General features: G+C 43.9%; 3 protein-coding genes across 9 annotated transcripts; 1 reads left to right on the forward strand and 2 right to left on the reverse strand.

Annotated features, from left to right (window-relative positions):
- FDXACB1 (ferredoxin-fold anticodon binding domain containing 1) lies at nucleotides 1-5,866 on the reverse strand. Of its 3 annotated transcripts, XM_053367405.1 has the most exons (6): nucleotides 5,778-5,866; nucleotides 4,923-5,117; nucleotides 3,854-4,010; nucleotides 2,955-3,158; nucleotides 1,969-2,127; nucleotides 1-1,371 (listed from the first exon to the last, which is right to left on the reverse strand). In XM_053367405.1, exons 2-6 carry the CDS (start codon nucleotides 5,104-5,106, stop codon nucleotides 186-188), a joined length of 1,890 nt encoding a protein of 629 aa, XP_053223380.1. In that variant the 5' UTR covers nucleotides 5,107-5,117; nucleotides 5,778-5,866; the 3' UTR covers nucleotides 1-185. The 3 variants fall into 3 exon arrangements, with proteins under 3 accessions (XP_053223380.1, XP_053223382.1, XP_053223381.1); XM_053367407.1 differs by lacking the exon at nucleotides 2,955-3,158; XM_053367406.1 differs by lacking the exon at nucleotides 1,969-2,127.
- A 736-nt stretch (nucleotides 5,867-6,602) lies between these two features.
- On the forward strand, nucleotides 6,603-15,697 carry CFAP68 (cilia and flagella associated protein 68). 4 transcript variants are annotated; one of them, XM_053367412.1, is made up of 5 exons: nucleotides 8,698-8,942; nucleotides 9,378-9,429; nucleotides 11,853-12,080; nucleotides 14,038-14,104; nucleotides 14,951-15,697. In XM_053367412.1, the coding sequence occupies exons 1-5, from the start codon at nucleotides 8,887-8,889 to the stop codon at nucleotides 15,127-15,129; spliced, it is 582 nt and encodes a 193-aa protein (XP_053223387.1). In that variant the 5' UTR covers nucleotides 8,698-8,886; the 3' UTR covers nucleotides 15,130-15,697. The 4 variants fall into 4 exon arrangements, with proteins under 4 accessions (XP_053223389.1, XP_053223390.1, XP_053223387.1 ...); XM_053367414.1 differs by lacking the exons at nucleotides 8,698-8,942; nucleotides 9,378-9,429 and adding an exon at nucleotides 6,603-6,696; XM_053367415.1 differs by lacking the exons at nucleotides 8,698-8,942; nucleotides 9,378-9,429 and adding an exon at nucleotides 7,274-7,415.
- Nucleotides 15,625-19,556, reverse strand: CRYAB (crystallin alpha B). Of its 2 annotated transcripts, none has more exons than XM_053367422.1 (3): nucleotides 19,137-19,556; nucleotides 16,435-16,560; nucleotides 15,625-15,975 (listed from the first exon to the last, which is right to left on the reverse strand). In XM_053367422.1, the coding sequence occupies exons 1-3, from the start codon at nucleotides 19,332-19,334 to the stop codon at nucleotides 15,772-15,774; spliced, it is 528 nt and encodes a 175-aa protein (XP_053223397.1). In that variant the 5' UTR covers nucleotides 19,335-19,556; the 3' UTR covers nucleotides 15,625-15,771. The 2 variants fall into 2 exon arrangements, with proteins under 2 accessions (XP_053223397.1, XP_053223398.1); XM_053367423.1 differs by having other exon boundaries at nucleotides 16,435-16,557; nucleotides 19,137-19,550.
- Between the last annotated feature and the right edge of the window lie 3,131 nt (nucleotides 19,557-22,687).

Genomic DNA, 22,687 nt, shown 5'->3' on the forward strand with positions numbered 1-22,687 from the left:
CAAGGTTTATAAAGTGTTTGACTTTATTGCCTTAAATAGGAAAATAGAAAAAGGTGGTGTATGCACCACCTTCAAGCCCATCCAGCCTTTATAAAAGGCTTGCTACGGTTGGCCTGATGTTAACACTCACAGTTAATTTGAATTATGGAGTCCAACAAAACCTGTCTGCACAGAATGATAAAGAACTACCTAAGTGTCACGTGCAGACAGCGCTGTATTTCTTTCCTAAGGTTCATCTGCATCGTTGCCACCTGCTGGCGACTGAGTGCTTTGTCACAAGACTGGTAAGTGATCCTGTAGCAGAGGCTGGTTTGCCCTGTGCCTGGGTGCCGAAAGCTGTCAAGCAGTTGGATAGACACCACTGATTCAGAAGACACACACCTGGCAATGGCATGGAGCTGGGTCTCGTTAAACTTTTCTGGTTTTGGAACCCAGAAGCTGACGTCATGAACGTAGGAGACTGGGTAGAGGGAAAAGCTCTTGAACGGACCTAAATGCCCTCCTGCAAACTGATTTAGGAAGCGCTCGTCAGAAGTCCAGAGCATGCGCCAGTCAAAGATTTCACATACATGCATGGCCAGAAGGTCAAGGTTCAGCGAAGCACAAACAATTTCTCGATCAATGCTTGTAGGCTGCCACGGCGTTGTACTTAGGGTCCCTACACAAAGTTTATTTGGGTCTGGGTCAGAAGTGTCAGGGGTCACACTGAAAAAGTACTTTGATTTAAGGAGCTGAAGTTCAGGATTCGCAAAAGTATTTCGCTGTGTCTTTGGCTTGTCCGCTGTACAATCTAGCTTGAAGCCTGAAGGCTGGAGCAGAGCACATAAAGTACTTGTAAGGTTTTCTGCAAGGAGCTGGCTACACGCTTCTTCTGTGCCCTTATTAACCACGCAGATAAAAACGGACTCGTGAAAAATGGGCAGAGCATGAGCAGAGAGCTTGCATTTCCTAAATGCCAGCCCGCTGAGGACCAGGAAAGTCCCCAGAGGAAGCTCTCTGTCTCGTACAGTTCTGTGAAGAGAAACAAGAAGGGAAGGTCGGAGACAATAATGTCCAAAGATCCAATCTCTTTCCCAGCTGATCAAGCTGCCACCCAGATCTGTATCATCCCAGGCAGGAAAGCCAGAAGGAAAGGCAAAGGCCTCTGTATCCGCTGCAGTTTTATTAACCACAGACTTGGCTTTTGGGTTACTTTGGGCAGCAGGAACCATCCAAGTGGCATCCAGAGTAGAAGAAGAGCTGTGACAATCTTGGAACATCAAGGAAAGAGAAGCACTCACTTTCTGAACTGGGAAAGACTTGCCAAGCTCATCAGTGAGCTTTTCGTTTATTGTTCTTATAGGATGTTCCGAATTTGTATCCAGGAAACCCCTATTTAAAAACAGGGGAAAAACAACAGAAAGCAATATTCTTAGGCAAGCCATTAAAATCGGATTTTGTATTTTAAAGAACAGCACTCTGTTCATGTAGCGCCAAAGTGTGCAAAGGAGCTATATGATCCTTAGTGAGTTTTGCAGGTGGGAAGACCATCTGGCAGCAAATATTTCTTCCAGATGATCCAAGACAGACAGGACTATTTGTCTTTTGACAGGTGGAGCCCCCTTCCAGCAGTAACGGCAGCAGGATATCGTGTCTCTAGTAACTCAAAGCTACAAAGAGATCCCATGAAGCAGAATTTGAATGCAGCTTTCCCCAGGATTTGAATTCAGCAAACATCCATTAAACCACAATATATTTTATACATTACAAACTTTAGATGAAGATTAGACTGTAATGCCAACCATACCTACTCAGAAGTAAATTCTAGTCAATGGAACTTGTATCAAAATTAACATTGTGAGGACTGGTCTAAAGATCACCCCAGGGCTAAGAAAATAAGATGCCTACTGAATTTTCCACAGTCCTCAACTGAGTGACTATGCTGTATATTTATTAACTTCAAATGGGTGCTGAAACTCAGTTACATACCTGTTAATCTTATCTAGAAATATCTCTGGAACAGGGAAGGAAACCAACTTTCCTTCCAGTTCTGTTTGAAAGATCATAGGTTTGGGATGCTGAAAAGGCACACTCTGTGTGAATATGTGATTCAAAGCTCCTTCTACATGAAAAGGTTTGTCCTGACTCCTGCAAACAAATAAGCCAAGAATGGTTAAATAGACACTCTTATTTGCACAAGCATAAAACCAAACAAACTATGCTGAGTTACATGATCAACAGTAAACCAATTACAGTGGTACCTCTGGATACGGATGGGATCCGTTCCGGAGGCCCGGCCGTATCCTGAAAAGTCTGTAACCGGAGGCGCCCTTCTGTGCACGCACATGGCGTGATTGAGCGCTTCTGCGCATGCGTGTGGTGTGCAGAGCACTTTTGCCGCGTTCGCAACCCGAAGTTTACATATCCAGAGGGATATAAGCAGAGGTACGACTATAGATTCAGGGCCTTGGTATAAGTGCCAGGCTGGCTGAAAGTAAATGGTGGAAGGAAGGCAGGGAATCTACTGGAGTGCTGACTCTTTTCCCCAGCATCTCTGTAGCACTTAACTGGAGATTGAGATCCAATCCATTCCCTCTATCAACTAACCTGATAAAGTTCTGAGAACCAAAGACAGTTAAAATGCAGCCTTCCCCATCCTGGTGTCCTCCATTAATTTTTAACTTCACTCCCATTACCCCAACCAGCAAGGTCAGTGAGTCAGAGCTGGTGGGAGTCAGCAGTCAAAAACATCTGGAGGGCACCAGACTGGAAAAGGCTGGTATAAAATATAGCACTCTTGCTGCTAGAGGCAGGAATCTTATACAGCAACATACAGCAAAGAAACTTCCTTGCTGTTTCTTAAAACACGGAGGCAGCTTCAGAAGCAAGAGCAGATGCTAATATGCTGGTTACCATGGCAACACCCACAATGACATCTGGAATGCCACCATCTGCTGTGCTGTGCTGCAACTTACCTGTAACCTGTACATTTATATCTGCAAGCATCCCCGATGTTAAATGGATGAATGTCGCTCAAAATAAATCCTGCCTCCGCTGCCATAGCCACTACTTGCCAGCTGTTATGCCATTCTCTCACAGGCTGGTCTGCAGGGGTACCACCCTGCCCTCTGCAAAGTGCCACATGGACCTCGCCTTTCTCTGCCAGGACCTCTGCACAGCTGGAAAAGGAACAGAGGAGTGATGAGTAACATTCTTTTGTGCCTGAGGCAACACTCTGCTGCCTTCTTGAGCTGTTTCCAAGAAGTCCTTGGATTGTGTTGCTTTTAGCAATATTTTAGGGGGTGGGGGAAGGATTGTGAGAGTTGCACTTTGAGAGGGGAAAGAGTGTGTTATATGCTTGGTTACTGTGCTTGGGCAGGTATGACAAGAAACTTTCAGCAAAAGAAAGATTACAAAGAGAGGAAAACACATAGTGCTTATATTTTCTCACTGGACCTTATCAGCTCCAAATAGGATCTTTATAGTTCCTCTAACTGGAGGTACTGGAAAACTTGCAAAAATGAATAGGAACTCCAAGGCGCAGAATTTTTAGTTCTCTGCCCATCACCTCTTGCATTAAAACCCTAGTGCATTTCCCTTACTTATACAGACCATCTGCTACCACACTGCCTCATTGCACAAAACAGCCAATTGCAACAAAGGATTTATTTGTATATAGTGTTTAAAAGAAAGTGCATCAACTAAATATGCCTGCCTGTATAAAACCAGAACATCTGAACTTAGCTGGCTCACATTTATAGCCATTTTATAATGAGGAGACAGTTTTGGTGTAAGGTAGCAACATCAACTGAAATTAACACACACCACCTTCCCGGTAACAAGAGTACATTGACATGGTTCATTTTGGCCTCACCTAAAGAAAAACCTGGCAAGAAGCTCCCTGTTCTTTTTCACTCCAGCTTTTCTCCCACAGTGGGGGAAGTTGAAATAAATGCAATCAAATTTCCAATCAGCTGGCAAAAAATGCTCCTTCAGTTTTGTGCAGTCAACACAAAAGAGAACTTTAGCACCTGGAATGGTAAAAGAAAAATGATATGTAAGATACTAGGAGATAATGCAATACACACTTTAATGGGCACTTGAAAAAGGCAGAATCTTTATTATTATCATTATCTTAACGAGACACTGCCTGGAAGGGTATTCCCAATGCAACAAAGGTAACAACTGAAAGCAAATTTATATATTCTTTAGGCTTGAATTTGCAGGGTCCTCAACCAATACCCACATCACAGTTCCTTGCTTCAGGACAAGGTCTTCCACAAATTAATTCACCTAAACCTGATTTTGTGCCCACAAGTACAAAGTAGATACAATAAATAGCTTCAAGTGACTCATGAAGCAAGTCAAGCTAGACTGAAACAAGATCCTTTCCAGCTCTCTAAATGTGCCAAGAATGTAGATGACAATGCTGTAACTGATTCCTTTTGACTGTGAGACTGTGGCCTGGCTATGGTGGAGCCATGATTTGTTTTCATTTAACTGCTCTGGGAAGTCACTGAACAAGTGGAACAAATTCCACAAGCACAATCCAATTTTTCCTCTCCCTCCTACAGTTACTAATAATGTTTTTATTTTCAATTTTCTTCACCTTGCTCTAATCAAATATTGTGAAAATGCAACCGTGGCTTCTGCACACCATTCATTTCCCTGGTCCCTTAATTCTGCTTCTTCCATCTCACCTACTGCAGGGCAAGTCCAACTTGCTATAAAGAGGAGGACAGGTGGACCTCCAGTTACTTATTTAGAAGGTTTACATGTCTAGGAAGGATCCTAGCAACCCCATTTATCCAGTGGCATCCCAGCAAACCCTATTATCAGAGTCCCAAGAAGCCAATTTGCTCTGGTGAAAATAGTTCAACAACAGCCATCAGAAATTATGCAACAAACAAGTTTTCTTTTTCGATTGTTCTTCTTCCTTTTACCTCTGTCCCTCAGATATTGTATGTTGGACTTGGCAACAGCTTGTCTAGTTGCAGTAGCTTCACTCTCATAGCAGGTAGCAACAATGTGAGCATCACAGCTCCTTGCTTCACACAAACTGGCAGAGAAGGAAAAGTTTCCTTCTCCAACTAGGAGGAGACAGGGCTGATGATGCAGAAGCCTCATGGTGGCAAAACCTTAAGTGGAGTGAAATGTAATAAAAATAATAATTATTATTTATATCCCGTCCATCTGGCTGTGTTGCCCCAGCCACTCTGGGTGGCTTCCAACACATAGAAAAACATAATAAAATGTCAGGCATTAGAAACAAAAAATATAGGAATCAGGCTGGTTTCAAAAACATCTAGAGTTGTCTCCAGTCAGAAAAAGCAGCATTTGCTAATAATATCCACCAGGCCAGCCTAGCTGCCATGACAGCAATGTAGAAAATCCTTTGTGCAGGTCAAAAATTCAAGTTGATAAGCAAGTATTCTAATCTTACTTTAACATACACAAATACATGCTGAAAAAAGGTGTATGGTGACAGGAAGCTGGAGACAAAGCCAAGATGTGAATCAAACTAGCAGCAAGCAGTTTATATTGTTTCATTAATCATGTTAATTCAATGCCGTCGTTTACCACACCTTCATTCCTTATACTCCCAACACTGCAAATATTCTATACAATTATTTTTTAATACCAAATAATGAAGAGTACAGTAAAGATTGAGCATTTAAAAATTAGTAAATTTAGAAAAGCGAGTCCTCCTGGCTCTCTAAAGGTTGGATATACAGGTGAGTAGATCCCCCCTCCTTGAAGCAATGGTGAGTCGGTATGAGACTGTAGTCACTCAGTACCTCACACTGAGATTAGGGGAGAGAGAGATCCAGGGTCAGTACCCTGAAGCCATGAGGTGACCTTTCTTCAGCTAGTCCACTCCACTCTGCTGCCCTTCAGACGCTGCTGGGACTACAAAGCCCCTTCATTCCTGACCTGTCCTTGAAAGCTTGTTGTGAGAGAACAAGCCGGAGGAGGTTGAGCTGGGAGAGAATTGCATATACACCGCCTTGGAGCTCCTTCACGGACGGGCAGGATATACTGTATGCAGTGCTTTTTTTCCTAAAAAAAATGTTTAGGGTTATCACCACTTTATAGTTCAAATCGGGGGAAATAAAAACAGTAAACGGACAAAAGTACAAAGATTCACAAAATATTTAGGTGTATGCGTGCCCCTGCGAACCCCCAGGAAAAAAGCACTGACTGTACATAGCTGTCAAAATTCCCTTTTTTTGCGGGAAATCCCCTTATTCCAGCTCCGTTTCCCGCTGCTTCCCCGGATTGTTAGATATCCAGTAGACTGTCCCTTGGACAGGTGAGGCTGCTGATCCCTTATTTTCGAGGCTGCTGATCCCTTATTTTCGAGGCTGCTGATCCCTTATTTTGAAATCTGAAAGTTGACAGCTATGTGACTGTATGTAAACAAAGAAATAGGGGATTCCTAGGGGGCGTGGCATAGGACCCTCCCTCCCGCAGAGGGCATAAAAGAGGCAAATGACTGTTGCCCCCCCCCCACGCCTTTTCCTTTCTTCATCGGGTCTTTTAACCCACTTAGGTCTCCCCGCAAACACACCTTTTCACCCTCCCGAAGCCTGCGTCGCGGTATGTTTACGTCACTTCCGCCAGCGTGCGCCCTTCGCTTCCGGCGCGCGCCGTTTGGGCGGTTGCCTTGGAAACGGCTTCCTGCTTTTCCTTCCCCTTACTCCGCCTTCTTATCAGGTGGGCATAGGGAAAGGGTCGGGTTCTTCTGAGACCGAGGGGAGGATGGAGCGGGGAGGGGGGGCGGAAGGCGAGGGGCCACATGGCGAAGGGAGCTGAGGAGAGAAGGAGTCTGTAGGAGATGGCTGCTGAAATGGAGCCACCATATTCAGATGCAGCCTACCATCCTTTCCTGTTCTTAACCTTCCTTCCTCCGGTTTTTTTTTTTTTTTTTTGACAATTTACAAAATAATTTTTATTAATTTTCAGTTACATTCCAATAACAGCCACATTATAACAATACCAATTTATAATGTAATTACTAATACAAGTCGTTCAGATACCGAATTATATAATTTAGGTGGCCCCCCACATGCTAGAATGGATGCTTTGATGATTTTCTTTATTTCTGCGTTCCAAAATCTTATTAATTTCAATTACATTCCGATCATGATAATCCTTTATACAACAATTGCAATATTAAAAATAACATTCAATGATTTATGCCATCATCATCATTTTTTGGACAATATTATTGAGGCCATCACAGCTGACACGAAAGCCTCGGAAGCTGCAAAATTAAATAACAAAATGAGGGAACTTTTTAATATATCCAAAACACATGTCCATATCACACATGGGGACATAGGTCTCCACAGCAACTATGTTAGGAAGATTAGTCTGAGAGTGACTGGCCAAAGTTCTTCCACTAGACAGACCCTTCCATCTGATCCAGCAAGGTGATTCTTTGGTTGAGTTCAATGATGCTCGTAGGGGTGTGCAGCACTGTTCAATGCACATTTATTAGAAGTGTGTCCTAATATCCTCCATGGTGCTTACAAGTGTGCATAGGCTTGTACAAAAAAAGTTAAATGATCCCTGGACGGTTAAGTCTAGTCAAAGGCGACTATGGGGTTGTGGTGTTCATCTTGCTTCAGGCCAAGGGAGCCGGCGTTTGTGCATAGACAGCTTTCTGGGTCATGTGGCCAGCATAACTAAACTGCTTCTGGCACAACGGAACACCATGACGGAAACCAGAGCTCATGGAAACGCCGTTTACCTTCCCATCTCAGCGGTACCTATTTATCTACTTGTACTGACGTGCTTTTGAACTGCTAGGTTGGCAGGAGCTGGGACAGAGCAACGGGAGCTCACCCCATTGTGGGGTTTCGAACCGTTGACCTTCTGATCGGCAAGCCCAAGAGGCTCAGTGGTTTAGACCACAGCGCTACCCGCTGTAGGCTGTTTTCAAATCAGGTAACTTGCTCATCCCTAAAAGCTTCTTCAAAAGAGCAATAAGGGAGTTAAACCTGCCTTTAAGCATGCACAGATTGCCTTCCATTTTGTTTCTGAGCCATCAGAACCAGCGTTATCAGAAGGGAGGGGAGAGCTTTCAGGTACACACCCTGAGTGTATGGCAGGATTGTGTTCCAGTATGCCATATGCACACCTTTGTGCTAATAATGTTTCTGGGAAATTAAATATATCAGGCAATATTTAATTTTAAGATATTAAGATACAAGGCTTGTAGCATTGGGGTGGTATTCAACTAAGTTTTATTCAGAGCAGTTCCATTGAAATTAGGGGATGTAACTTAGACATGTATGTTAATTTCAGTGGGGCCACTGAATACTACCCTTAATTAAAAAGATGGTTCTAGGGAACTCGAGCGGTGAGTTGTACAAATCATTTTTTAAATAATTCTAGGTCTCAAATCTCATCAATATGCAATTGACGTGGCTGCTTCAAACATTTGGTAGTATTTCTGCCTGCATATTATTATGCAGTGCAACCTTTTGAATGTGTTTACGCAGATCTAAATGCTGCTTATTTCAATGGGCCTTACTCACTAGTGAGGCTGTATAGGAATACAGCTGTATCTTAGTGCTTGACCTCCTTGATGACAAGGTCCGGTCATACTGATTTTTGGATAAAAGTCTCTCACCTCATGGATGCTCAGAAACCAGTGACATCAGGACTAGCTGATGATCAGGAAGTTGCATCACAAACAAAAGCAATCAGTTTTTCTGGTTGCCTGCTCCAGTTCCTCCTGCCACCTTCCTTTGTAAGGGCTGCCAAAAAAAACTTCAGCACTTTTTAACATCAGCTACAGCCTTGAACTTCACTCTACTGAGGCTGCCCATTTTGGCTGAGATCCTGAGGCAAAATTACAATTAAAACCAAGACAAATAAGCAAGAAAATGTGGGGAAATGTGGATCAGCTCAGTTCTTCAGTTTTATCAGCTACAACCTCTTCTGATTCAGAGGTATTCCCCTACTGAACTCCAGTTCCAAATTTCAGCACAATCCATCCTTCTAACCTATCCAAATGATAAAACCATCCCCATATGTTTTGGTTAAAATAAGATCTTTCAGCAGTTAATATCACTGTCCAGTGTCAGGGAATCAGACTGATTTTGGTGTGGGAAAAGAACTGGAGAAGCATAGGGCTGAAAAACAAATTTTAAAAGAATGTAAAGTTATGTTCTAAAATGTAGAAATAGTTAAATCCCAAGTGTGATGCGGAAGTAAGTCCCACTAAAGGTGGGTTTTCAGGAGTACACAAGTTTATAATTAGATTGCAAGAGGTGTAGTAAAGGAGCATGTACCATATTAGTGACATAAAATAAATATTAAAAAGTAGTATTAAAGGAGAAACATAATTTTAGGAACAGTGATTAATACTGTCTTGTTTTTCTGAGACATACCTACACAACAGACAAGGAGTATGTGCCTGTGCAGGTTTATTCAAAAGTAAGTTGTACTGATTTCAACTGAACTTTGTCTAGTAAGTCAGTGTGTATGGGTTTGCAGTGTTAAAAGGTCATCTTGAACATGTTTGCTCTGATGTAAACCACTATATTGGGGCATACAGTTTGTGTGATTAGGATTATAGCCTTAACCTTCTTTAATAGTTAATTCCTGGACTTCCGGGTTGGCGCCATTGTTTAATGGCGGATTCCCTCCGAGCTCCGGAGGGAATCAGCTCCGTAGCGTCTGGGTCTGTCCGCTGCGGCGAAGCGGAGACCCTTAAAATCACAGGCGCGGATGCCTGTGAACACAGAGACTCGGCGGGCACCATTTGCGCCCCCCCAATCCGCGACGGAGCCTTTTTAAAGGCTTCGGAACGGAGGCAGGGTGAGGCGTGGTGCTGAGAGTACTCCCTCGCCTACGGAGTGAAGCCGCAAGCCATTGACAGAGAGCGCCAACTTCTTCCAAGACCGATTGGACTCCAAAACATAAACCCGTGAGTAATACGGAGATTGGAACTTTAAAAATTTCTAATTCTGGATTTGGAACGAGCGGGAAGGGGCTAAAAAGGAAGTCCACCCCCCCCTCTTTGTAAACAATTTAAAGCAAAGGACTGGGCAGCTAAGGTCGAGAGAATCTGTTTCTTGTTTTTCAATGAAAGATCCTGACTTCACGGTTTTGACACTATAAGAAGATTTACTGGAGGATAAAAAGAATTTTGGGAGCTGAAATTTCACCCCCCCCCCCCGAGACCCGGGAACGTCCTATGAGAAAGCCTGTTGCATTGAAGATTTTGACAGCTGTCAAGTGAGCTGTTAGTCAGCTAGTTGTCAGCTGGAAAAAGAGAACATTGTTTCTACCGTTTTTGCTGGTTTACTTGGTATAACTTGTTGAAAATAAGGAGGGCTGATACAAAATAACTGGACTTTTGGTTTTGAGTTGAAAGGAACATTAAGGATCTAAAATCCCCCTAGAGGGGTAATAGGGACATTACATCACAAAAATGGTTGGAGTATGTAAATTCCAAGCAGAATTGGACAGAGCACTCGTTCTCTTGGGAAACTTGCAAGATGAATACAATGCTTTGTCTACAAAGGTATCACTACTATACTGGACAGTAAACAACAGTTTAGAGCCTGATAAGGACTTGAAACAGGAAGCTTGTTCAACTGAACAAATAAATGAAACTGAAAGTGTAGATATGATGGAGCAATATGCTGTTTTTGAAGAAAATGAAGGAGGAGCAGGAGATTTGCAGGAGTTAAAGGAGAGTTACAATATGAGGCCTGACATGGTGATAAAAAAGGACAATAAAAACTGGATGTGGAAAGCCTGGTCTGAATGGGAGTTTGGAAAATGGAGAGATCCCCTTTGGAGGAGATCTGAAGACCTGAGGATTACAAATTTGTTGAAGGTGAAAGCTGGAGCTTTGGGGACATTTGGATTTGAAAGAAATTTGAAACAAGAGTTGGAGCACCCCATAGGCTTTGCTTTTAAGTATGGAGGACTGGCTGGAAGCAACATGGACTCTGTTGGGCCGGAGCCCCTCCGAGACTTGGGGCTTAACATCAAGGACTATCAAAGAGACCGGCAGAAAGGAACTGAGAGAGATACAAGGGCCTCGGACGTGAGATCTCCAGGCTAAATTAATAACATAAAGACTGATGGATATTGGTTGGGGACTGGAACCGGGAAAAGGGTGGGTGGAGGTTGGGAATCCAAAGGGTACATAAGGATAATTTGCTTTTTATATTTTGTTAATGGTAAGGAAATTGGGTAAATCGTGGAAGGGAAATTTTGGTCGACTTTAGGAAAAAGGTTTAAGAATAATTAATGGGGTATAAGTATTGATGTGTGATATTAATAGGGTAAAATTGGTTTTTTTTTTCTCTTTTTAAATTAATTGAAAATAAGGCTGTTAAAAATAAATTGAGGAAATGGAAAAAAGAAGTAAAGCAAAACAATAGTATGTTAGAACAAATGTTTAAGTTAAGGTAAAGAAATAAGTTAAGGACTTGCTGAACTGACAATTTAAATTGGAATACAAGAAGGGGAGGTGTGAGGAGGTCTGAGAAATAAGGTTAAGAATAATAAGTATCAGAAACTTTATGTGTTTTTTCTATTTTTTGTTTAGTTTTGAATACTATGTACTTTTGTGTTTTTGTTTTTTTTTGGTTCGTTTATTTCTTGTTTTTGTCTGTTGTGTGTTTCTTGAAAATGCTAATAAATATTCTAAAAAAAAAAAAATAGTTACTTCCTTAGGGGGTATTAGGAGTTTTCTGAGAAGGCAGCTCAGGACATCTTCAAATACGGTTCCCAGAATTTGCTGAGAGAAGACATGGCACTTGATAGGTTTGTAGTGTAGTTGTGCCTTCCCTAATACAAGTTGTTTCCTGTCCTCATTTGACTTTTCTGTCTCTTCCTAGGCCATGTCCCTGTCTTGCTTCTTTAACCCCCATCATGGCTGTTTATTACGTGCCAATGGTCATGGAGAAGTGTGGACAGATTGGAACAGCTCTGCCAAGTTCTTCCAGTATGGCTGGAGGTGCACCACCAACGAAGACTCCTACACCAACAAAACCCTCTTGGGGAACTGGAACGAAGAGCGCTATGACATTCGGAAAATACTGCAGCCCAAGCCTCTCCCTTCCCAGGTCAGAGTACCATATTCACATTGCCCTGTTTGTTAGCTTGTTAACGTAAAGTGAAATATTCAACCCTCTGGCACAGGGGCGACTAACCTGCGGCCCTCTGGATGTTCTTGGACTTCCATTCCCATCAACACCAGCATCCAGTTAGGGATTAGGGGAGATGTCCATGGGGTCATGAAGAGTCGGACACGACTAAATGACTAAACAACAACAACAACAACAATTCAGCAGCATCTGGCGGCCAAAGGTCTTCCACCCATGCTCTAGTACAGGGGAAAGCAAGGTTTATCTTGCCTGGGCCGGATTGCACGCCCGCGTGAGCACACGCCTCCGTGATTTTTGGCGTCTGCGTCTGCACAGACGCGATTTTCGGCACCACGGAAGCGAGTCGCTGTGCTGTGCCAGTTTAGTGCAGCACGCGAGCAGGCAACTCAGTTCAGGGGCGGCTCGTGGGCCAGTCAAATGACCTCCACGGGCCACTTCCGGCCCATGCGCCTTAGGTTGCTGACCCCTGCTCTAGTACTCTGTGTTTAATTTATCTTATAACCTGTTGAATGATTCCAGCCCAGCCATAGAAGAGCAAGTGTGAAGATAAGATACTTGAACTGCTTTACTTCCCTGTTTGGCCACGGAGGTTACTGGCCTCTGGAGTCCATCATTCTCTTTCAGGCTAATCTATGTCACAGTGTTGTGATGAGGATTTAAAAGGCGGGGGCACCATGTAGGCCCCTTGGGGGAAAGGTGGGATATAAATGTTCTGTTGTATTTTATATTTGAAGGGGAGCTTGGCTGACCTAAATCAGGCATCACCTAGGAGTTCATGTCTGTTGCTCCAAGGAAGAAGCAGAAATGTAATAGTAGGCGGCATTCCTGTTTATGATGTTGTCCTTCCTTGCTTTCCGTCTGTGCAGTTCCAGTTTATTTTCTTTGGCTGCAATCCTATGTACACTTCCCTGGGAAAGAGTCCCACTGAACACTTTTTATGAGTAAACTTGCATAGGATTGCAGTATTAGCCATTTCATCCCACCAAACCCTCCACCACCACGCAATACCTAATTATACCCAGCCCTTCTGCCTCGCTAAGCCAAGCCAAGCCAAGCTGGTGTTGCTTTGGTGATAAGACTCATCCTCTTAAAAGTTCTACATAATTTTTTGTCTAGAAAAAAAAAGGCAAGTAAAGGGGGGGCATGATAGAGATGTACAAAATTATGCAGAATACAAGTATATGAAGTTGCATGTGGTGTGAATTAAAGGGTAAAGAGGCATTTATTTCCCATGATACTGGAACCCAGTTTGGTCATCCAATTAATCTGAATGTTACAAAACTCGTGGGAGACAGAAGGAAATTCTTCTTCACAGTTAAGCTATGGAATTCACTCCCACAATATGTTGGGATTGCCACCAACTTAGGCCTTATCTACACTTAGCTTTTGCCTGGTCTTTCCAGGCATAGATCCATGTTCAAGAGATTTTTATGTTTTTTAACTTGCGAAAACCCGCTCTTAAAAGCTGAAGCACAATAAATGGCAAATCGGGTTTCCTGCAGATTGCTGCGAAGCAAAAAATAATAATAATAGGTGCTTGAACACGGAGGTTTAAAGCGTGGACCATGCCTGAAAAGTGTGGAGAAGAGGTAACTGTGGATAAGCCCTCAGAGGAATTTAAAAGAGGATTAGACAAATTCGTGGAGGTTAAGGCTGCTAGTCATACTAGATATATTCTACCTCCAGGATCAGAGGCAATATGCCTCTGCCTGAGTACCAGAACGTGAGCAAGAGAGTGCTGTTACCTTCATGCCCTGTTTGTGGACTTCCCAGAAATATCTGGTTAGCCACTATGGGAATTGGGATTCTGGACTTGATGGGCATTTGGTCTGATTCAGCAGCCAGTCTCTTCTTAATGTTCTTATGGTTTCTCAGTTACCGTAAACATGCACTCAATCTGGGTTTTCCTTTTCAGTTTGCTCACTATTTTGAGTCCACCTACACATCGGACTACTCCAAGGATATGCCCCACAGTACAAGAAGTAGGTACATAAAACTGAAATGCAGGCACTTAATTTAAAAGCTGCAAGAGAACTTTGGGAAGATTGAGTTCTTCCCCCAGTTCTGAATCCTCTATTCTCAAATATTCCCAACAGAGCAGTCCAAATAAGAGGAATACTGAAGTGATAATGTATAATGTGTCTTGAGGGACCAAGTGCAGCTTAGAACAACAATAAGTAAATGAATGTCATGAGTCAAGTGTCAGTGGACTCTGGAGGTGACAGCAAGGGACCTGTAGGAACACAAAGAAATCCATTGCAATATGTCCTGAAGTACTAGCAGTCTGGATGCACAATTGAATGGTGCCACCCCCATCTCCCCTGAAGTTGTCAGCTATCCGTGGGAACTGTTTCTACTTAGAAAGTGGCAGGCACCATCATCATTATTATTCATATGATTTCTTACCCATTCTTTCACCATAATGTCCCCAGGGCAAGTAACAGCAACATAAAAAGGTAGAGTTAGTTCATGATTTAGAAAGCAACAAAGACTTGCACCCTGATAGTGCAAGAATGCAAATTTGGGATATATACATGATTGCATATGCTGAAATTTGCTGGTATGCAAATTGGAAACTGCACCCATAGAAATGGGTGGATTCAGGTGCAGAATCTTCCGTACTGCACTTGTGATAAAGCAGCATGTCCCGTATGACTTTCCTAATGTGCCATCTCAGGTATTCAGCTCCCTTTTAGATTGGCAGAAGCTAAGACTGCCTTTGGCTGCTGTCGAGTTTGTTCAGTGCAATGTGTTCATTCTGCTTTACTGGCTTGCAACTGCCCTGCCTTCTTTTGAGCTCCTCAGCCTTGTCCTCTCTCTGCTCTTAGGAGTTATGCGAGATGTTCACTGGTTCCCTGGACACCAGCCAGAGCTGGAGCCTCCTCCAATCAAGCCAACTGCCCGGTCATGCTACATGATAGATTATGAGCCTCCACAGAAGAAGGGAGCCTGCTGCTTGGTTGACACAAAGCCCAAAGAACAGCAAGGGACTCCGCTAAAGCAGTAGGACTAGAGTAGGGCTCTCTTCCGCTTCAGGACAGCCTGGGTTGCTTGAGAGGCCCTGCCTGTGTGACCCAGTTGCTCCCTCTCTTCCCCACCCACTTAAAAGCTAGGCTGCCATGCAGCAACTCACAAACCATGTCTGTGAATAAAAGAGTCTGCGTCAGAGTGAGAAGGAGATTCTTCTTACTTCTCGTGGCTTGGTGTGTATGTGTGTGTACAGTTTTTACTGTACTTTCCCTCTGACGTTTTGTGAAACACCGCCGAATTTTTGTTTGTGGCTGTTACATTTGTTTTTCTGTGTAGCCAAAGCTAGAAGAGCCAGTAAAATTATTTCCCCCCAACACTGTTTGTGGTTGCTCAGCCGGAGCAGAAGGGAACTCTGCATGTGCTCAGAACTATTCTCCCTCTCTTTTTTTTTTACCACAAGTTCGCATGCTATAGGGCTGAGCCCTGTCTGAAATTGACCCTGCCCCGAAGATTGAGAAAAGAAGCCGCCAGATGCTTACTCATCGGTTTATTTGTTAGTAAACAAGCTCATTTGCTTAGCACAAATAAATAAGAACAGCCAGCCAGTGACACCACCTGCTGTTTGCATCCAATGGAAAGGCTTTCTTGGGTATAAAAGAGTAGGTCTCAAAGGGCATGTTTACTTCCTTTGCGCTGCTGGTACGGCAGATTTCTCCTCCCTGGCAATGGGGATGGTGCGCTCTGGGACTTCCATGGCTTTTCTTGGTCCATTCACTGTCAGAACACCATCCGAAGAGAGGGAGGAGGTGATGGAGAGGGGATCCACATCAGCTGGGATCCTGTACTTCCTGTTGAACTCCCTGGCAATGAAGCCGTGTTCATCCTTTTCAAAAGAGAAGGGGGCGAGGGGAAGAAGAACATAACCATATATGCCTGGTTGCAAATGGTTTACTATAAGGGGAGCTCATAGTTTATTGTTAAGACGCACTCTTCCCATTCAGAAAATTCAGTCCCCTGGGGTACCCCAGTTTAGGGGCATCAGGGCCTGGAAAGACCACTGCCAGAGACCTGGGAAAGCTGCTGCCAATCAGAGTGGCCAGTACTAAATGAGCTGGGCCAATGGTCCTTTGCTGTGGTCCAGCTTTGGCTTTCTCAGATTTAAAATCAAACGAATAAATGAATGAAGGACCATTTCTATTTCCTCTGCCCAAGGCAGTAACATGGCACTGTCAACGTCTCCTTCCTTGGTGGGCAACCTTGTTTAGAATGGGTCAGTTTCTCCTTCCTTCCACCCTGCCTCCCATCGCCCTGCCAGCTGCGCTCATGCCAAGACCAGACCAACCTGGCGCTCCTCATGTTTTCCGTGAACTTCAATCACGTCTCCCAAAACCTTGACTTTTAGCTCCTCAGGTGAGAAATGCTTCACATCGAGGTTTACAGAGAACTTGTCCTTATCCAGTCGCATCTGCTAACAAAAATGTCTAGTTAGGGCAGTTACAATATTTAATGTTTACTAATGGTTAGGTCCTGTATGTGAAGCAGATAATTAGACACAAGGCCTTGCCTGTAGCCTTATGATCAGTGTGGTAGATCATTTGCTATTCCACATCCCCAAAGTGCAAGACTGTTCTGTATGCTACTTTTGTGGTAGCATGTGGGTTAAGGTCAGGCAACATTTCTTCATGTTGAGGACTGCAGTCCTCCAGAGGAAATCTCTTGGAACCAGTACTGGCAGTGAGCCACACCCCCTTTCTTCCCTCTTTCTGTCTCAAACACACCCACCACATAGAAACAGGAAGAGAGTTGGCTGTTGAGTGAAATCTATAAGCCTTCCTCACATGGCAATTGTGCTTAGGAAAAGAAAGTTCCCATTGATGTAAATGAGGTTTTTTTTGTTCAAAGTCTAATTTCAGGGGGTAGGTGGGGCTGCTGCCCATCTCCACAGCTGACTGGGAGTGGGGTGGTGAGATAGAGATCATGCATGTTGATAATGATGATGATGATGATACTACTACTACTAATTTATTTATACCCTGCCCATCTGCTTGGGTTTCCTCAGCCACTCTGGGTGGCTCCCAATAGAATATTAAAAACACGATAAATACATACATAAATATGAGGGTTTGTTCCCCCTTGTAACATTGACTGGCAGTAGACTCAGGACAGACAAAAGAAAGGACTTCCCCACACATTGCATAATTAACTTATGAAATTCACCCCCATGGGATGGGATGATGGCCAGTATATTTGCTTGCTTTACAAAGGGATTAGACAAGACTGTGGGGGAGAAAAGTTCATGTCAACCAGTGTTCAAATCCTCACTGGACCGATCACTGCATCTCAGCCTAACCTACTGCGCAGGGTCGTTTTGAGGACCGGAGGGAGGCAGCTTTGAGCTTTTCGGAGCAAAGGTGGGATATAAATATAATAAAAATACTAGTCATGGGGGCTATATAGAACCTCTTCAGTGTATCACTGAATGCCAGTTGCTTAGGTAGCATCAGTGAGGGATGCTTATTGCCTTCAGGCCCTGCTTGTGGGCCTTGCAGAGGCATCTGATTGGCTGCTGTGAGAAACAGGTTGCCGGGTTTAGATGGTCCTATCCAACCAGGTTCTTGTGTTCTTAATACAGAGAAAACTATGGCTTTGATGTGATGGATTCTCAAAGCCATAATGCTAGAAATGAGCTGTGCTGGCATGGAAACTCTACCATACAAAGGCAGAAGAGATCCACCAGTGTAGCTACCAGAACTGTTCCCCACGGTGTCTCCTTTTCCCTTGCAACTCGCTACCACTGGAAAGTCGTCCCCCCCCCACCTGGCAGCCAATTCTCTTCCTGTTTTCAGATCCAGGTTCTTTGAAAACAGATCTGTTCGACTTACCACAATTTACCCTTCTTAGCTTTTATTCTCCCTCACCTACTTCCCCATTGTGTCTTGTCCTTTAGGTTGTAAGAGCCTGTGTTGCTGGTTTTTAATTTTTGTACAGCATCTAGCAATTTTAGGGTGTAATAGTAATGTGAAAATGCATATTGCATGGTACAGTTGCGTCCTAATGAAAAAAATATAATGAAAGAAATTCCATGCGTGGAATGATTAACAACTGCAGTAAGGCAATATCAATGCTAACTGTCAGCCATAAAATACAGGGTGGCTAATCCAATAGGGCCTAAACCTCAAAGTCACACAGAGTTGGGAAGGACCTTGGAGGTCATCTGGTGCAGGATCAAGCTGTAGCTACAGGATGTCTTGACAGGTAGACATCCAGCTTCTGCTTAAGTGGAGGATGCCCACCACCTCCCGAGGCTGTTTGTTCCATTTTTGATCACTTCTTACCCCTTAGGAAGCTTCTTCTAACATTCCCCATTACAATTCCTAGTCCTTCACAGACATCTTGCCCTTGTTGACTACCATATTCACAGTGTGAGTGCATTCTACGCAGCAGCCTCCCAGGCTACAGAACTTTGCTCCCTTTTTTGACTCTGTATTGCACAAATCCATCAGGAACTGCTCCTGTGTGCGTCCCATGGAAATGGATACTCTTACACAGCTTTGATTATGACCTACGCAGAAGAACTCCCTTTTGTCTTTCCGCCTCCCCCCTGCAAGCAATCCTTAAGCCTGAGGTTTCTGTTTCCAGAGTTTATCATTCAAATGAAGTCTACTTTTAGATCTAAATCTGGCTGTTTTCTGTGGGCTTTCCTGTGTGAATAATCTTCACAGATGACTCATTCCAGTTTCAAAGGTATTCTTAGCATCACAGGAGGAAACAACAGGTTTTCGTGGCGTGGTACGTTAAGGGGCAGATATCGATTTTCTTCGCCTTCATTCTTGGCGAGTCTTTATGTTCCCTTTGTCAAGGATTTTCACGTCACCAGTTTTAATGCTAATGTCTCTTGATTTGTATTTTAAGCTCATAGTAAGTATGCAGTTAAATAAATTAACTGATGAAGGGCACGAACTGCAAAGGGGACAGGTGTCCCTCTACCTGGTTCAAGGACTGCATGGGAGCTGGGGGAAGTTTAGCAAGAGAAAATATTTTTACCTCTGAGAGTCGGCTCTCAAGCCAGCTGGGGTTCCTTAGGATGGAGGGTCTCAAAAAGAAAGAGCTGAAAGCTGAGGAACTGGGGAGCAGTTCAGATTCCACAAGGTGCTCCCCAAAAGTCTGGTTGAAGATGCGGCTGGGCAACAGGCTTGATAGCAGGGGTCTGCGGAAGAAGGGGTGGTGAACGGTGATATCCATCTGAGTTGGTCCCGGAGGAGACAGTGGGCAGCAGTGCACTCCAGCAAGCCAAGAGCCAGGGCTTTATATGCTCCCTGGTGCCAGGCTGTGCCCAGGCTGAATTCTCTGGAACGGTGATGTCAGGCATTTCATTATCCCTGTTCTCCCATCTGCACCATTCAGCGCTGGCTGGCAGATTAGCTGGAGATTTGTACACCCCACTCAGCACCCACATTGCCAAGGAAAAAGAACACAGCTAAATTCTAGCAGGTCAGCATGAAATCTCCTCTCGCCCCCTCCCTTCTTATTATATATTTTTTATAGTAAAAAAAAGCCCAGCCAGGCTGATCTGGTATTCTCCCCTACTTCAGATGCCAGCGCCACTCACACAGTTACTATCTTTGTCTCACACACAGAGAAACAAGGCACTGTTGTATCTCTGTCGCTTGGAATCTTCCGATTTCCATTGCAGCCTGGCTGCGTCCTTCCTCTCCACTCTGGCTGTGTTGAAACAGAAAGGTTACTCAATGAGACATCTTGGTCCCCGTGATGTAAAACTGATGCTCAAAGAGTTGCCCAAGAAAGTTGATTTGTGGCAGAATCTGCACAGGCAAAAAGGAAGTCCCATTCCACTCTGTGCGACCAGTGCTTAGAAAACTCACTGCCACAAGATGTGGTGGTGTCAGCAACTCCTTTGGGTGGCTTCTGTTGTTTTTAAGGGTGAGATAGATCCGTGGAAGAGATGCCCACTGCTAATAGCCAGGATATCTGAACACAAAGCATCCACGTGCCTCTGGTTACAAGATGGTGGAGGCAAACAGGATATACCTACTGCCTTAATGCCCTGCTTGTCATCTTCCAGAGGTCTTCAGGCGGCTGCTGTTAGAAACATCATACTAGTGCAGAGGGACCTGGCAAGGTTTTTTCCTCTTTCATAGAACCATAGTGCTGGAAGGTGCTTTAGAGGTCATCTAGAATGTAAGAATAGCCTGCTGGATCAGGCCAAAGGTTCACCTAGTCCAGCATCCTGTTCTCACAGTGGCCAACCAATCTAGCTTAACCCAGTGCTCAGTGTAGCATCAGCAATGGCAAGATCCATGACAGATGAATTAAATCTTTCACTGAGAGAGATCCCAGAGTTGAACCATTGGGGAGTTTCTTTAATACTCAACCGAAATCTGCTCTACATTTACTTTCCAGTGATCTGTTTTAGTCCTGTCCTTTGGAGTAACACAGAAAAAGTCTTTCTTTCTTTCTTATCATTTGACCTTATTGATCTGGAAGCCTTTGCTTGCTTGAATTCCATTTCTGTTCACGTGCTCAAGAGGTTATATTGAAAGAAAGTACCTTGTTATCTGTTTGGCCTCCTTGTCATGTTTGGATCTGAACTTCTGAGCGTTTGTTTACTTCCTCATATCTTTCCCTTCAAGCCAAACACTTCCCACCCCCTTTCCCTCCGATTCAGCTGCTAAGAATAAGAGCTGACTAATCTAGCCTTACTGGGTTAAATTTAAAACTGGGAGTGTTAAGTCTGATTGCTCAGGCTCCTGAAAGGAGATGCAAGGCTGCAGCCAGCCATTACACCACCTCCAGCTGAGCATGACATGAATGCTGCCTGACCTGTTTCCACTCTCTCTGTTCCTCTTTCTTCGCCCCCATCCCTCCAAGGGTGTAACCCATGCTGTGCGTTGGTGGTACCCATAGCTGGGAGTTGCCTTTTGTCAGATCTGTAGTTGTGATTGCACCTGAGCTGGGGCCTCTTGGGGAACTTGCAGGCAACAAGAAGCACCCCTCCAATAGAGCTGGCCAAGCTGAGCTATGATTGCTAAATTTACGGAAGGATTGGACATGTGTTGCCATATGCTGGCAATCTTTCCCATGCCCTCCTTGAGAGCTTCTCAGAGGCATCTGGCTGGCAGCTATTGGGAACTGTCTTTGCCACAATGGCTTATGTTTCGTTAGCCCCAAAATGGAAAACGAACAAGGTCCCAGCCAAACAAGATGGCAACTTAAACTGATGGAAGATGCGCAGCTTGTGGATTTAACTTATAGAATAAGAGAAGAACATTCGTTTAAGGAAGATTGGAAAATGTTTATTGAATATGGGGAGGGGGAAATTGTGTACACTTGAAAACACTGGCAGCATAAAGATAAATTTAACAGTGTAAATAAGTTTTGATGGAAGTAATAATGGAATGTTGAATGGTTTAGTTTATATAAAATATGCAGGGATTTTTGCTCTGTAAAATGAAGCATGGAAAGAGAAGAAGGGAAGTCATTGATATTTTAAGGTTGTTTAAATAAATATTCTAAATTGTGAAACAGAAAATGTAATAAAAATTATATATATATACACTAGGGATGGATGAATCAGTCAATTTCTGCATCTCTGTATTTCCCAAACTTCAGTCCAGTTCACTAAATTTCCACATTAGTTTGCAGGGTTTTTTGAAGTCCTTGCAAAAATTCACCAGCATTTTAGTCTGCATTTCCCTTAAACCATTTTGGCAAGCAATTTCACCTAATACAATGCACTTGTGTGTCATATTTGCACTAATATTTGCATTTCTAGGAGTAATTTTCCATTGGAGAGCCGCACAAAATTTGCAGGATAGCGAATTTCAAAGGAGAGAAAAATTGATGAGAGAGGCTGGTATGCTTTTATACTTTCCATTTAAAAGGGCACGGGTTCTCCCTTGAGCCATCCTGTGACAGCCAGGACCAGATGCTACTGAAGTAGGATGGAGCTGTAAGGTGGGGGGTTGCCGGGTGGGGGCAACATTTTGCCTGGCTGTAGCCAGCTATGGTCTCTGAGATGGCTTCCTTCTCCAGTTTCGCCTCATGTAAATAACAAGGGAGACAAGAAGTCTGTGCACCTGTTGCCCCAAAGGGTCTTCAATAAGTCTCTGGTTTCACATCACATCACAAATGAATAAGGGATGATGATTGCGATGGTGATGCTTCTTGCACTCTGTGAATCATTTCTACTGAGGAAAGATTGCAGTCCTCTGCCTGCTTTCCTGAGGGTAAGAACTGAAGGGCTGGGCCTAATGGAGGGCATTCGGTTGTGGGAAAAGTCCTTAACACCTTTGTGTCTTGTCTTTCCTCTTTGGCAGGACATTTTACAAGGGACGGCACAGTTTGTTATTCACAGTACCCCAGGGAGGTAGATTAGCATTTGAGAGACTGGCCCAACGTCACACAGTATGTTTGACAAAGCTAAGAGGGGGGGGGGGATCTGCACGCATTGGGAATCTTTGTGGATGCTGGACCCATTCAGACAGGTTGAGGCAGATTGAAGCAGCTGCCTCAGGGGGCAAATTCTGGTGTGGGGGCAGAAAAGGGCAGCTTCTCCAGATGTTCCTCTCGAGGCC

This window comes from Podarcis raffonei, chromosome 15 (genome assembly GCF_027172205.1).
Source record: "Podarcis raffonei isolate rPodRaf1 chromosome 15, rPodRaf1.pri, whole genome shotgun sequence".
NCBI lineage: Eukaryota > Metazoa > Chordata > Lepidosauria > Squamata > Lacertidae > Podarcis > Podarcis raffonei.

Coding starts and splice junctions, on each gene's coding strand:
- CRYAB (XM_053367422.1), bottom strand. CDS start 19,334: ATGGATATCACCGTTCACCACCCCTTCTTCCGCAGACCCCTGCTATCA. Junction 16,561..19,136: donor TTGAGAGCCGACTCTCAGAG/GTAAAAATATTT, acceptor CATTTTTGTTAG/CAGATGCGACTGGATAAGGA. Junction 15,976..16,434: donor GAAAACATGAGGAGCGCCAG/GTTGGTCTGGTC, acceptor TCTTTTGAAAAG/GATGAACACGGCTTCATTGC.
- CFAP68 (XM_053367412.1), top strand. CDS start 8,887: ATGTGGATCAGCTCAGTTCTTCAGTTTTATCAGCTACAACCTCTTCTG. Junction 8,943..9,377: donor CAACCTCTTCTGATTCAGAG/GTATTCCCCTAC, acceptor TGTTTTTCTGAG/ACATACCTACACAACAGACA. Junction 14,105..14,950: donor TATGCCCCACAGTACAAGAA/GTAGGTACATAA, acceptor CTCTGCTCTTAG/GAGTTATGCGAGATGTTCAC.
- FDXACB1 (XM_053367405.1), bottom strand. CDS start 5,106: ATGAGGCTTCTGCATCATCAGCCCTGTCTCCTCCTAGTTGGAGAAGGA. Junction 2,128..2,954: donor TATAAATGTACAGGTTACAG/GTAAGTTGCAGC, acceptor ATTTGTTTGCAG/GAGTCAGGACAAACCTTTTC. Junction 1,372..1,968: donor TTTCTAGATAAGATTAACAG/GTATGTAACTGA, acceptor GTTTTTAAATAG/GGGTTTCCTGGATACAAATT.